Here is a 16,528-nt window from a genome sequence, read left to right as displayed (position 1 = left end):
TAGTGAACATTATTTTTTTCATATTTTTTCCATTAGAAATTAGGGTAATAGGAGTCTTGTTAAAATCCTTTTCTTTAGTTAAGGGAGTTTGGAAAAGTTGTGGCTTGTGCTTGAGGTTAAGAGAAGTGGCTCAAGTTGAAAGGTTTTGACTTATATATGTAGCTTAAGATTTGATTGATTATTATTTTATAGCTTGTTGATTCATAGTTGTTTATGAGCTTCTATTTGGAAATGTGCTTTCTTTGGCAGCTACATTTTCACGTAGAGTCTCAATCCCTTTTAATTTGTATTTATAAGAAGGGTTAGAGCCCCTTCAAAACCTATCTTATTAGAACAAAAAAAAATCACAATGATCCACACATACAACTAGAACTGATGTATACTTTCTCACACGTCACCATAACTATATCCCTAAGTTTGCCACATCAAACCATGTGAACATCAACCTCCATGAAGTAGCCATACCAAGAGAAAACCTATTTATTACATCTTTTAACATGTTCTTCTTCCAACACCTCAAAGTGTCAAGTTGCATCAATTAAGATCTACTTATAAACCTTAAATGAGAAGTCATAATAGTACCCAATTGTTCAATATTATACATCCATTTAAATATACTTATCTCATTAAACTAACATGGATGCAAGCTTCTCTAACAAGGAATATCAAACAAAAATCCATTATGAAATCATGAATAACCCTTATAGCATCTTATAAAATCCTTGTCAATGAATCACATCATAAACGAACTCATATGCAAAAGGATATAAACATTCAAATACTCTTCAAATGAACCCCATACAAATGAACAAGCATAATGAACCTTATAGAACTAAACAAGCACAACTCGAGAACCATATCCATGATAAAACTAGCATAAAACAAATTGCATCTAAAAAACAAAGGAAACACCTCAAATGACCTAAATACCATGAAAAGCAACCTAAAACCACTAATAACCTAGCTCAATCTTTAAACATTTTCTTTCTTTTATAAAATCAAGCTCATACAAGTAAAACCAAGTGGTAATGTGAAACCATGTGTGTCAAAATCAAGAGTACATAAACCATTGAGCTCACATTTATTTTTGGTACTATTTTCTCAAATATTAGATTTTTTTTCATGTACAACCCACACCTAAAATATCATACCAATGTTACTAATGATTTTATAATTTGAATAGAACAAATATTGATTGTGGCTAAAGTACATCATCTAAGATGCAACTAACTTATTTTATAAAGTTAAATAACTTTTTTATTTTCCAAATGCACAAAGCTCCTTTTTCTTAACACTCTCCCACTTGTATGCATTGCATATGATTTAATCATTGAAATACATCATCACAACCATCTATGAGACCACACAAGTCTCTACCATGCTCTTATGTTCCATTAATACATAAAAGTATCCAAAATATTCTTCGTATCAAACAAGGACTACTCTCATCTTCTGGCATATCACTTATGAAATCAAAAGAACAAGCCAAGGTGAAGATACACCAATCCAAAGAACAAAAACACAAAATTCAATTATAACAAAGGCTCTAAGATGATGTCAATAAGAAAAAACACACACAACTAAAAATAGCAACTACAAAAATTATTATTTCATCCAATCATCCGCGCCTTTGACTTGTATCCAATCATTACTCGAGCTCAGACCAACATTCCAACCTATAAACTATAATCACAAGCTTTAGAGAATATTATTACTCAAGGCAAGGAGCAATATCAATACAACAAAAGGTAGAGAGGAAGTATTATATCAGTCTTATCCCACACAAAGATAAATTGTTTGTTTAAACTCATTAACTCGAATCAACAAACAAGCAAAAATGAATGTGGCATATAAAAGCATTTCTTGCAAAAAGTTTTATGAAGTCTTCAATCTATCCATTCTCCTATTCCCAACACTAAACCAACATGTTTATATCTACAACCCAAAAGCATTGGTCATTAAGAAACTCCATTTGAATTTCTAAATCTATAATTGCTTATACACGACAACTATTCCATTGTAGTTTTTTATTTATGGATTTGATTATGTATATATTTTTTTAGCATCAACTTTTCAGATCACACTTTGTGATCCATCATCAGGATGAGAGAATGTAAGAATAGAACAACAAAATATGCAGATCTAGCATGACCCAAGGATAATTAAAAGAAATAAAGAAAAGGGGGAAGGAAGAAAAACAACATGAAGAGAAGAAAAAAGCCAAAAAGGTAAAAGTGAAAAAAACAAGGATGAAAAAATAAGATGCAAAAAAGAAGTAAACCCCAAAAAATAAAGCACCTACGAGACTAGAAAACATTGACAAGCTACTACAAAAACCACTACGTACAAATGAGCAAAAACAAATTAACAAACCATACAATGAACAAAAATGCATAAGAATAACAAGACTAATAAATAAGCCAACCAAGACTTAAATGTGTGTAAAGCAAATAATGTATGTAAAAACATTTAAAAATGAGTTTGTACTTGTATATACATATACATAGTATAAAAATATTTTAAAAGGTCTGTAAATACTATAAAATATATATAAATTTAAGGACAAACACACACACACACGTACACTTTCTAGTATTGGTTTTATAGTTGTTCAACCAAGGCCTTGCTTTTATAGTTGTTCAGTGTTGGTTTACACACACACACACATTCTAGCCTTGATTTTATAGTTGTTCAGTGTTGACTTATTTATTAGTCTTCTTGTTATTCTTATGCATTTTTATTCATTGTTTGGTTTTTGAATTTGTTTTTGTTCATTTGTAGTGCTTTTTGTAGTAACTTGTTAAATTTTTCTAGTCTCATAGGTGCTTTATTTTTTTGGATTTACTTCTTTTTTGCATCTTATTTTTTTCCTTTTCCATATTTTCTTTTTTTTCCCTTCGTGTTGTATGCTCTCCTCCCACCCCTCCCTTTATTTTTATTCTCCTTGGGTCATGCTAGATCTGCATATTATACAGTTATACTTTTGCATTCGCTCATCTTGATGATGGATTACGAAGTACAATCCGAAATGTTGATGCTAATAAAATATATACACAATCAAATTCACAAACTAAAACTATGTTTCAAATGGATTGTGGAAATCTGATAATATTATCTATTCCATTCTTGATATTAGTAAAGACATTTTCACCCAAATTCTCAACAAATTTAACACTACCAACTTATTTGATTTTGAACAGGTTTACATCAATTTTCTATCAAATTCTTTATTTAGATTCGTATTCTCGATTATGTAAATTAAAAATTCAAATATCTTGATGTTGAAGATGACTGGTGAAGAAGGGTAAACAAAAACAAGCTTATAAACAACGGTTGTCAAAGACCACTTGATACATGCAATTTTTTTTTGCAATATTCAATTGTGTCCAAGTTTTATGAATGGTTCAAATAATAATTTTTAGCTAACCATATCGCTTGAAATTGTTGCATAGAATGCCATACAATATTGATATTGATATTGAAAATTAAGAAACTAAAATAATCTAACCAACCTCTACCTATCATGTGAACCAAAAAAACCCCCACATCTTATAACTGAAAATATAGATAGTTTGATAAGTTCATCGTGTAAGTTCATGCAAAAATCTTGATGTCGAGAATGACTGGTGAAGAAGGGTAAGCAAAAACAAGCTTCTAAGCAACGGTTGTCAAAGACGACTTCATACATGCAACTTTTTTGCAATCTTCAAATTTATATTAAAGTTTTATGAAATCTCTTGAAATTGATGAGTAGTCTGCCTACAACATTGATATCGAAAATCAAGAAACTAAAATAATTTCGTCAACCACTACCTATCATGTGAGCCATAAAAAACTGCATCATCGTGTAATTGAATATCTAGATGGTTTGATAAGTTCATGTGAAATTACATTCCTCTCGCTACTAGAGATTATTAATACAAAATATAGTGACAGAAACACAATCTATGTGATAACAATCTCCAAAACAAGCTTTGCCACACAGTGCATTTTTTAATCTCCTTAGTTCACATTTTCAGCAACTTTGGCCTTTTGAAGTCCTCCCACTTAAGTACTTGCACCTTCAAAATGCAACGCTTCTTGTCTACCAACTCGAATACACATGCGTCGTTTTCCTTCAGATTATGTGCCTCAACAAAATCTCGCCATTGTGCCGTGAACCCATAAAAATGAGATTGAGATTGTATCTTCATCACCCATGTATCAGAATGTTCATCGCTATAAAGTACTACATCATAATGTTCCTGTAACCACTGTCTACCAAAATCTCTTGGAATGCTCTGCAGCGCAACCATAGGATAAATGAGTACATTGTTTTGTCCCAAATCATAGGATGTCAATAGTTAGAACTAGAAGGATGCAAAGAAAATTGTCAGAGTAGCAATGGAAGAACACTGAATTGACTGTAGGTCATATCTAAGATGTAAAAGTAGCAAATAAATGGTATTGCATGCTGAGCTCATATGACCTCTACTGAAATTTCAATTTAAAACAATATAATCTTTATTAAATGATTCAAGGTGACAAATCCCTTCATAGCTTTCAAATTCCAGACTAACTTTTTGATGGTCAATTATGGCCAATGTATTTGAAAATTTCATCTATGAAGAGAGATCACAACGTGAGACTGTGTATAGAATAAAATGAACTGAATGCATTGACCATAAATAATAACCATGTTGCCTTCAAAAAAAAAAATCTGTTTGATGAAATAATGAGTGTGAGAAATTTTCAAAGAATGTTTTGTTTACATTTGCTTTCAGAGCAAACTGTCCACAGTGAATTTTTATAGCACCAAATTTTGGGCTAAGAAATGCCCTACTAGTTCTAATGAATCTGATGATCAATGTTTTTGGAGATCTAGTGGATAGCTTCCTTGTACTATAAGATAAACTCCTTATATAATCCAAATCAAGGAAGAGAATGATAAGAAATAGCAAACTGTGTGTGCACCTTTCGTGGGAGAACAAGTTATGTATTACCAAGATCAGCCCCATTACATTAGCCATGTAATATCTAGGACCAAGTCAGCACAAGATCTTTAGATGATACCATGCAAATTTTGAGTGACCAAAAGTAAGGAGATTTATCGGATTGACTGGATCCTATAAAGCTCTTCATCCCGATTGTAAAATCTATATCCAATTTATAGAAAGCTTTTAAATGAACTGAATAATTTAAGACCAGTTTCTATTGATATAAAAGGCAATTACTGAATATGTCAATTATACATCCCAAAAATAAAGGACCTTCTTGTTTGCAATGAATCTTGATGGTTGCTTGCAAGGAAACAGTAGTGTTTTTGTTGTAGCAAGAAAAAACAATTGCATAAAACCAAGAAGCTTAATTAACTCAGAAAATGGATTTTGCAATAGATAATGAAAAACATGTGGATGCCTTGTAAATGCAGACGTGTTGCTTGATTAAGAGAAAGTTCAAATTGCAGACTGATAATTAAATATTTTTTAAAATTATACATTTTATACCCAACTACAGGTAACTAAAACAAAGATAGTGACTGGACTTGCACATATCTAAGGTATGGCTACATAGACATACTTAAAAGAGGGCACAAAACCTTAGAGCTATTGGACTTAGAAAAATGAATCACCAAGATAATGTTATTGTTAGTGTGAACAGTGGTATATCCCTTCTCATTTCAACCTTTTAGTGTAAAAAAGGCACATTATCTAACTAGTCATTAGTTAGGTCCTATTTACACATCTTTACATGTTTACTTAGGGGTATAGGAATATTTCTAGAAGTCACTAGTACACATTTGATCTTATCTCTAGTTGTCTCATGACATAGGAGTGAGACTCTTTTCACAAATTTGTCTTATCCTATCTCTCAACCTTGTCTATATAATACTATAAGCCTCATGTATAATATGTAGGAGCTATCATTGATCCATTATGGATCATTGGACATTATTGCGCATAATCAGACAATCTAACCTTTTCCTCTTCTCTCTTGTAGAAGGCTATCTTTGGTCTTGAAGGTGATCCTCGGGTATTAGAGCTCACTATCAAATCTTATATGTTATCAAATTTTCAGACCCCCAAACCCCTTCTCAGATTGGAGGGTGATTTAGGCATGATATTTGTTGGTTGCATTTTAGGGATAACTGTTGAGTCCAGAAGGAAAAACAACTTCTATTTTAATATAAAAAACATCATATCAACAAAATAAATTCAGCCATTTTCGGTAGAGTTACAGATTTAGCAAGGAAGATTTCATACAATTGTATGGAATCTATATGGTTGTACAGATTTAAAACATATGATTCTAATAGATTATATGTAATGCCAATGGTTGGTAAAGTTGGAATATTCTACAACATAGTTACCAAGAATATGCTTTACAAAATTATAAGCATCAACAAAGTAAGCTACCATGTCATAAGGTACAGTGCCAAAAAATTTTCTAAATATTTGGTTCTGTCACTACTATTGTTTTCCCTCATTCTAATGGCTGGGGACAAGGGGGTTCCAGACCTAGGACAGTCAATCCTGCATAGGTTTAAACTTTGCAACTGCCCATCACATGCATTGGGTGTCATAATCAGTATGCCACCAAAGTGGCTTGCCTCATTACCACTGACCCTTCACCTCAGCTCAACCAGGAGCAGAAAAAATTGTCTACACCACCATCTGTCAAACGATGCTCTGACCCTATGTCTACCACCATGGAGTCGCCAAGACCATTTTGATGCTTTAATTGGACTGTTTATTTTTGGAAGCCATAACTTTTTCCTTAGGAATCCTGTTCTTTACTTCTTATAGTCAGTCACTTAAAAGTTGGTTCCATTTAATTTCCAATGGTGTAAGTAACATGAGATTTTTCTCCTGATACATTTTATTACTAATTGGAGTCCAAATTCCATTTTTGGCCTCTAAGCTAATAAAAAAATTATTCTCTGTCCAATTTTCATGACTCTTGCAGCACTGGAAACGTATTAACAATCTCTTCAAATCTATCCATGCACCTTTTTCAAATTCAGCCCCAGATATCTTTTGTCAGTTTATTGCTATTTGCACTTTGATAACTTGGACATCTTTGCACCTAAAAAAGTTGTCTTTTTGGAAATGCTTCATTTTCAATATTAATCATATTAGAGTGATTCTAATTTCTATCGAAGTTTGTTGTCTTTTTAAATTTGGAGACTATCTTAGTTCATTAAAGATTTTTTATTTTGTCATTCTTTGATAAAATTGAAAAGGGGAAACTATAAGCAATGGAGAGATGGCATCTCGAAACATCTCTATTGGCTTCATCTTTTACCACATTTGTATGGTATTGTTCCCCAACTACATACACCTTGCTATAAATTGATTTGGAATTCCAAAAAGGATCATGTCCTAGGAGTTAATGGCTACCATGTTGATGAGTTGGAACACTCTATATCCCATTGATTGTCCTCGTACTCTTTGGACCAAAATTTGGGAGATATGGACATCGTGTCATACATCCATTCCCAAATGATCCTATATCAGATTGTCTTCAATGTATTGATGATTCAAATTATATTCCATATGACCATAATACTAATAAGGAGTTTAATTTTTTGAAGCACTTCGCATCTCTGGATGACAGGAATGATGAGGTTTCTTTGTATTCTCCTTTTCTTCCTAGAAACATAGTTGTCGATCCTTCACCTTCATTTATTCCTTGCACAAAATCAATGGAGAGTCCCCTTGCTCCTCCTTCATCGGAGTTCACTTTAGTTCAGAAAAAACATCGGTTGCTTGAATTCAGCTTTGTGGAATACTTTCTTGACAAGTATATTAGATTTTTTGTGTCATATATTGCATATTTGGAAGACATAATCAAAAATATTCATCTCCTCTTCGATGACAGATATTTCACAATTATTATCACACCATCATTGTCTTTCAAGATTGTTGTTCATAGGTTTTCACATGGTCTTGAATTGTCATCTTCTTTGTTTGGGGTGGGACTTGATTTTGTTGTGGCATATTCTAGCATGGAGAAAATTAATTTTCGAAGATACCCATCATGAGAATTCTTCTCTCTATCTCTCTCTTTTGAGTTGGAGTTTCTTCTACATCCACCATTAATCTTGTTTCTTCCCAAATGAAGGAATGTTGTTTGTAGATTGGATTATATTTTTTCTTCAAGCCATCTCCATTGGCAAAGGAGCTACTTCATTATGGATAGGATCTAAAGTCTTACTCTCTCTCTCTCCTATAAGGGGATATCTGTTGTATGTTATCATATGGTTATAGCCCTTGGGGGTCATGTTGAGTCCTTAATTCATCACTTTTTGTATTCAAAATAATTATTTGTTTTGCATTCTCTATTCTAAAGGTGGTCTTTTCCCCCACGGATTTTTTCTTCTTTTCTTATTTCTGAAAGATTATTTGTAAATAAGTACCCAACATGACTAGGATCCATCCTTGCATCATCTTTGCATTCAGGCATTTGTTTGCTTCACCCTAAGTTGCACTTAAGCAAGGGTGTTGGTGTGAACAAGGGTATTGAAGGTTATTGCATTTTTCTTCTAAGGTTAAGGCTATGAAGGAGTGAGACATGCACCAAAGACTAAGGAATCATTGGAGAAGATAGAGCAATCAAAGGAGAGTGAATCTTCGTTTTTTTCAAATTTTCAATGATTTTTTGAAGTTTTAAAGAAATAATCAAGAACTTTTTAATTTTTAAAAAAAGTTTTGAATATTTTCTTATCGCTTAAATCTTACATCCTTTATGTACATTGCCATTTTGCATTACCCCTACCTTAGTCTAAGACACAAATTTCACATAATCTCCATCATCCATCAAAGTAGCCAACTCTTCGCCCACTTTAAAATCCCAACCATGTGGCCTAGATGACTTAGGACGTGTGTGCCGCAGAGACATCTATGTGGTGCGCTATTGTCCGTGAAATTACAAACAAGCAAGTTATTGTTGAAGCATTATGAACTAGTAACCTATGCCTATAACACTCGAATGATGGGCTTGCCTATGTAGGATTTGACATGCGTGCCTCATAATCCCTCATTTGACATTCATCGGGTCTTCTTGGATTTTTTTTCAATCTCTCCTTGCTCTTCTTCACTCATTCTACACACTTCTTTGGGAATTCTATACACATTTACTAGGAGTGTTCGAGCTCATGCCATCTTCCAAACCCTAACACTATTGCCATTGCACTCACATTGGCTCTATCACCACCATTGGGTTGTTATCTCATTGAGGGGGTTCTCTTTTCTTTTCTTTATTGCGCTCTTGTGTTCTTTATCTACTTATTTTAGTGTTATTTCTTTTTATCTTTTACCGATTCTCTATCACAGCTTATCATTTCTATTGAGTTGTTATAGAGGTGAAAACACCAAAATAGGGACTTGACTAAGGCAAGTCTCTAAACAACCACCTAACAATTTTCCTTGTTTTTGTGTGTGCAAATCACTTGGAGAGACAAGTTCAACATATCACTTCATCAACCATCAAACCAAGTTCTCTTTTATCCATTCCTTACAATTTTCATCACGTTATAGCATATATGTTATTCTATTCTTAAGCTCATTCCTATTTCATATAATTAGATTATCACTATGTTATTTTATTTTGGTCGATGTGACTATGCGTTGTAGTTCTAGAATCACATTGTTGTCCAAGGCAGTGAGTTGTCAAAGTTTAGTGTCTATTCTTCATAATTAGTTTGTTCAGTCTCCATAATCTAAACATTTTTATTAGTTCATTTATGTCATTTTTAATTATTTATTTGCATTTGGTAATTAATGCTCATTAAACATTCATATTTAAACACATAATAATATATAAGAAAACCTCCTACAACATTTGTTAGAGTAAAGGATTAATTTCATTTCATTTATTAAATTACCTTTACTCCCTACTTAAGATTTTACTTTATGCGCATGCATTCCCATTTTATAATTAAATATTAATTATTAAATGTCTTTTACCTCTTAGGGTTTTCCTTTTAGATTTTACAATCTCCTATAAGGATTGATCTATTGTATATTTTTACTCTTTTTTTTTGTTTGATAATATATTCTTGCATATTTCAAAGCCAAACCTTTGCCTTCTCTTGTCTTTTTCTTCTTTGTGACGGGTTCTAGCATGCAGTTGTTCTACTAGATCTATGGATTTGTTCTCATCAAATCCTTCAACATCCACATTTGATCTTCCTAGCTCTATGTACAAGTGACATGGAACAAGGGAAGGGTTTATCCCTCTTAAATAGTCTCACCGGTATAGTCCTGCCAGGCCAATACCTTTGTTTTCTAAAAATATGGATGTAAATGATACGAGTGTATCGTATTTCTTTATAGGTCTGATCTTGGGACTTAACACCTCTACAAAGGCTTTCTATGCCCAATAGCTCTCCACCTAATTCCCCTTCAATGCAGAATCATGATTCAATACTTAAATTGATTTTAATAAGATCCAATCGTTGGAGAAGAATTTGAATAATTTTGAGGAAGTCCTTAAACTAAAAGATGTTTGTACTATGGCTAGAGAGGTCATCTACAACCTACGGGAGTTATTGGTTCAGATAAACAAGGCCTTAGAGTAATCCTAACATAGGGAGGATAGTAGAGAACATAACTCTCCTGCTTTCTAACCCCCAAGGGACTTAATCTAGTCTTACTAAAGAACAAATAGACCTTACCATACCTAGAGCATCTATGCACATGGTAGAGCCTACTACTAGCACTGGTCCCACTGTAATGTCCCCATTTTCGGTGAGTCTCTACAATTGGCCAAGTTAGTTCATCATCGCAACCCTCGCGAGCTAACAATGAGCTTTGAGGGTCTTAGTTGTTCACTTGCTATATTTAGTAAGTCTATTTTGGGTAGTTTCCATAATTGGTAGTACAGTTGGTGGCACTAATGGTCATCATCTGCATTAGATTAGGCTATTTAATGGATGAGTTCATATTTATTAATTTATTATTAAGGCTTCATTATTATAATGGTACTTTATAGTTTTAATGTTATAAAATGGAGTTGTGTAGATGAAGCTTCTTAAGTGAAAGGTGTGATGAAGAAGTTGGGCGCTAAATTATGTTATAAATATGAGCCCATTTGGTGAGAAAAGCATCCAATTATCTATTTGCTTTGTCTTTTGTTGCTTTGTGAGGGATTTTGAGTTTCTGATTTTTCTATTCCCTTGCTGAGGTATATGGGTTCGATCTCAAGGTTTGAGATTACGTTGGTGTTTCAAAAACACTGCTTGGGTATAGTGATTTTGTTATATTTTGGATATTTGTTGTATCTACCTTACTATTTTTTTCTGTGGCTAGGAGAATTGATTGAGCTAAGAATTATTGCCTATTCTACCTGTTCATGTTTGTAATGTCAACATTTTTTACCAGTCTATGCAGTTGATAGAGTTAGCTCATCATAGTGACCCTCATGAGCTGACAGGTGTTTTGGGGGTCTCAGTTGATTACTTACTATTTTTAGTAAGTCTATTATGGGCAATTGCTATTTTTGGTAGCACAATGGATGGCTTGGTAGTTGGTCGTCACTTGCAGTTAATCAGGTCAATAATTGCATGAGCTCTTATTTATTTATTCATTGAGTTGCATTATTATAATAATGTTTATATTATTATATTAATGAATTTAAAAGATATTTCTAAAAAACAAGTTGGTAAGTTTCTATTTTTGAGTTTTTTTTGAGAAACTTCCACAATTTTTGAAGTGGATTTTTATGGAAACTTTTGCTAACAAAAGCTTATAAATGAGAGCTCATTTCACTAGGAAAGATATGCTTGATTATATATTTGATTTTGTGCCTTTGTGTTTTTTTCCCTAGGTTTTGAACTGTATGCCCTTGCTGATGTATAGGGGTTGGAAATTTTGAGAATTGCACTTGCAATTTAGCTGCTGAGTATAGCTAAGATTGCCTAACTTCTCTACTGTTCATCACTATAGCTGAGAAGTGTTTTCATTCCACTACTGAAGTATAGTGGATTTTTCATTGGTTAGATATTTTCTCCTACTATGTTCACTGTGGCTAAGGAGATGAACATCCTGGAGGTTAATTGCTACTGTTTGGCAATTAAGAGAGATTGATTTAGTATGGTGACAGCTGAAAGCATCACTCTGGAAATACATGTGGTGCTGAATTTTCAGATTCAATACCGAATCATCATTGTAAGTGGACTGGATTATTAATTACAGCTAGCAAAGGCTGAGTATACATCTTGCAAATAACGTCAGTGGCCCTGTGCAACGTAATTGACAGCAGATGTAATTACTCTTGCTACCATTTCTACTGGGCATGGATCATCCAATTAAGCAGTGGATGTTGGGATCTATGGTGGCATTAGGACTTAGAGGAAGTGGCTGCTAAATATTGGAGCCCGGTGGCTACATTCTGGACATTCCTTGCTGATTGGTGGCACTTGCAATTACATACAACAATCAGTTATAGTTTTAAAGAAATAAAACAAAGGAGGAGGAATTTTGTTCATTAGCTGATTAAAACTTGCAAAGGAAAACCAAGGGTTTTTACAGTGGTATCAGAGTGGTTTCCTGCCAGCCTACAGGAATTGGTCTCAATTATTACTTTGGTCAGTGCTTGGTTTGAAGTGCAGTCAGTATTCAATTTGTTATTTTCTATATCATGGCTGATGATAGGAGGTTTGTGTCGAGTATGCACTATATCTGAAGGGGACATAATTTGCCTCCGAGGGAAGGTGAACCGAAGATTCAGTTTGGTAGCTTGGGTGGTTCTAGTGGCACTGGACCACAACCCACAGATGTTGAGATTGATAGAGATGGCTTATAGGCATTTAGGAATATTGTAGCCTGACAACAGCAGATGACAAATGTACTGCAATAGTTATCTAATACTCTACAGTAGATAGCACTTCCTCAAGGATGGAGTAGGGAGAGAGCTCGAGATTATTCTGTGGTTCTCATAGATCTCGAGTCGAGGATAGAACCCGAGATGGTGTTGGGTACAGAGATACAGATGGGGTTCGAGTTGTGGATGGTGGTGGATTAGCTGACAGAGCTGACATACATACTGACACTCATGATAGGCTGCAGAGGCCCACATTTCTAAGACTTGAGGTGGATGCGTTCAATATTGAGTCTGAGGCCGCTCCTTTTGCTGATGATGTGCTGGCACACTTTATAGAGTGGGATGCTTTACCAAAAGCTATTAAAGATCATTTGAATTTTGATAGGTTCTTGACTCAGAAATGGGAGCATTCCAAAGCGAGGTTGGGACCTGAGAGACAGTGACCTCGACAAACTGAGTTACAAGAAGTTCCCAGTAAGATGATGTTGGAGCACTTTGATGGTACTGGGAGAGTTACAGCTCGAGCGTGGATCCATAAGCTTGATACATATTTGGCTTTGCGTCCTATGTCTGAAGTGGATGCTATCAGATTTGGAGTGTTGCATCTAGACAGAGCTGCCCATGACTGGTGGTACCATGGGTTGGTTTCTTTGCAACATGATCAGATCACTTCCTACAAGGAGTTCGTGGATTGCCTGATCAAGAGATTTGATAGGAAGGATCCGAAAGTGTACTTCCGTGAGTTGGCTCAGCTAAAGCAATCTGGTGTATTGGAGAGCTACATCAATGAGCTCCAAAGGCTTTCAGTCATGGTTTATGATATTTCAAAGCATAGATGAGTGATGTTATTCATGGAGGGATTGACTAAGCCACTCTGTGGATGGGTGAAGTCATTGGACCCATCTTCTCTACAGTTAGCGATGAGAAAGACGTGTGACTTGGAGTCCTCTTCTCAAAGCAAGGTTGCTTTGAATTCTTCTACTCTTCTGCCTGATGATGAGGAGTCCCCACCAGTTGTTGAGGATAAGGGCAAGTCAGTGAGGAGATCTTATGACACTTTTAGAGAGGATTTGAGGAGTGTCAGCTTTGCTTTTGGTGCAAGGGGCTTTTCTCTAAAGGTCATACTTGTGCATTAAGGCCAAAGGGAGCGGCGAATCGTGGTATGTGGGTTTACGGAGCGGCGAATCGTGGTATGTGGTTTTACACTGATATGATGAAGGATAAGTCATCATAGCAACATGAGGATGCCGATGAAGACGATCATACTAATGATAGAATTTATACTGTGATGAGTATTTATAGTTTAGTATTGGACTCACATGTTTAGGATTTGCATCGAGTACAGAGTTGGCTTGAGCCTAAGTTGGATTGTTTGTAGGATGATTAGGTAGGCATAATGAAGGAGAGTGTGTTGAGATCTCCTATGACTTCGCCAATTAGTGATGTTACAACTTTTACATCATCAACACAGGATATTCAGTGCCATGTTGTAGGTTATGTTTTGGGTCCTGATGATGGCATTGGCATTCAGTTGGTTCAGTGAGGATAGGGACATCACTTGTTTCTTGTGGGATCCTGGTGGAGGTTTTTGATTCATATCAAATTGCTTGAGGACAAGCAATTTCAGGGAGGGAGGACTGCAATCTCCCCGTTTTTGGCCAGTCTGTGCAGTTGATAGAGTTAGCTCATCATAGTGACCCTCGTGAGCTGACAGGGTGTTTTGGGGGTCTTAATTGATTACTTTCTATTTTTAGTAAGTCTATTAAGGGCAATTGCTATTTTCGGTAGTGCAGTAGATGGCTTGGCAGTTGGTTGTCACCTGTAGTTAATCACTAATAATTGCACGAGCTCTTGTTTATTTATTCATTGAGTTGCATTATTATAATAATGTTTATATTATTATAATAATGAATTTAAGAGATATTTCTAAAAAGCAAGTTGGTAAGTTTCTAGTGTTGAGTTCTTTTGAGAAATTTTCACAATTTCTAAAGTGGAGTTTTATGGAAACTTTTGCCAACGAAAGCTTATAAATGAGAGTTCATTTCATTGGGAAAGATACACTTGATTATATATTTGAATTTCTACCTTTGTGGCTTTTTCCCTGGGTTCTAAACTATATGCCCTTGCTGATGTATAAGGGTCGAAAATTCTGAGAATTGCATTTGCAATTTAGCTGCTGAGCTATAGCTAAGATTGCCTAACTTCTCTACTATTCATCACTGTAGTTGAGAAGTGTTTTCATTCCACTACTGAAGTAGAGTGGATTTGTTATTGGTAGATATTTTCTCCTACCATGTTCACTGTGGCTAAGGAGACGAACTTCCTAGAGGTTAATTGCTACTGTTTGGCAATTAAGAGAGATCAATTTAGTATATTGACAGCTGAAAGCGTCATTCTAGAAATACATGTGGTATTGAATTTTCAGATTGAATACCGAATCATCATTTTAAGTGGATTGGATTATTAATTATGGCTAGCAAAGGCTGAGTATACATCTTGCAAATGACGTGAGTGGTCCTGTGCAATGTAATTGAAAGCAGACGTCAATTACTGCTGCTGCCATTTCTACTGGGGATGGATTCATCCAATTAACCAGTGGACGTTGGGAACTCTAGTTGCATTAGGAGTTAGAGGAAGCAACTGCTAAATATTGGAGCCACGTGGCTACATTCTAGACATTCCTTGCTGATTGGCAGCACCTAAAATTACATACAGCAATCAGATATAGTTTTAAAGAAATAAAACAAAGGATGAGGAATTTTGTTCATTAGCTGATTAAGACTTGCAGAGGAAAACGAAGGGTTTTTACAATGTTGTTGCTAAAAGACAATATTTGTGCTGTAAGTTATTTGAAAGCTAATTTGCAAATTGAGTTGAATTCTGTCAGGTAGCTGATTAGAAATTCTGTTTGGAGGATTGATTCACATCCAATTGGGCATTGGACACCTAACCCCAATGTTGGCTGTAGCTGCATTTTAATTCACCTACGATTTATATTGAGGACCAAACTGGCATAATAATAGGTTGTTGTCCCTGTATAAGGCATCATTTGGGTCTGTTTTGGCTGCGTCTATACTCCAGTAGGCCTGCATTCTCATGTTAGAGGCTTGTGTTGGGATAAAAAGGAACTGCGTTGGATATTAAAGAACCTGTGATCAGATCCTAGGAGGCCATGCTACAAAATTTGGAGTCTACATAGCTATTAGAAGAGGCTTCCATCAGGATTGAAGGTGGCACAAGCACAAATCCTGGCTATCATGGCTGCTAAAGGGAGATATCAGTGACTGTTTTAATGCACGATTTGACTGCTGAGCAGATTGTTGCATCATTGGTCCTACAAATATTGCATTCATCATCCAGGTTCCATATGTGAATAAATTAAATTCAATGCAATTCCAAGTTTTAATTGCTATTAAGTGTGCAAACTATCAACTGAATAAGGACATTGTTGTGTATGCAAATTTTAATTGTACCAAGTTGCAGAGTTGAATTGTGAAACAATTATCAGTTTTAGCATAGATAAGTTTGTATGTCATTTCTATCCTATCTTTGGCATTGCATATTTATTGGGGAAAAAAATTTAAAACTATATATTTCATTTGAAAAACTGAAAAACACCAAAGATTATTATCAGTGTTTTGCCTATTCAGTTGGGAGCCAACTTGGCCTCATCACACCCACAAGCAGTTCCACTACCTCCAATATCACAATAAAAAGAAATGGC

At 34.8% G+C, this 16,528-nt stretch overlaps 1 protein-coding gene across 1 annotated transcript in view; it reads right to left on the bottom strand.

Annotated features, from left to right (window-relative positions):
* Positions 1-3,771: 3,771 nt before the first annotated feature.
* The window catches only part of LOC149539422 (B3 domain-containing protein LOC_Os12g40080-like), an 82,860-nt gene continuing 70,103 nt past the window's right edge, over positions 3,772-16,528 (bottom strand). The window contains exon 4 of the mRNA XM_089799207.1: positions 3,772-4,280. Within this exon, the coding sequence (XP_089655333.1) occupies positions 4,008-4,280 (273 nt within the window). The 3' untranslated portion in view covers positions 3,772-4,007. The remainder of the gene's footprint in view (positions 4,281-16,528) is intronic.

This window comes from Cupressus sempervirens, chromosome 9 (assembly GCF_028749045.1).
Source record: "Cupressus sempervirens isolate cs-2001-9-10 chromosome 9, ASM2874904v1, whole genome shotgun sequence".
NCBI lineage: Eukaryota > Viridiplantae > Streptophyta > Pinopsida > Cupressales > Cupressaceae > Cupressus > Cupressus sempervirens.
The sequence above is the reverse complement of the archived record's forward strand: the minus strand, read 5'-3'. Positions and strand labels throughout refer to the sequence as shown.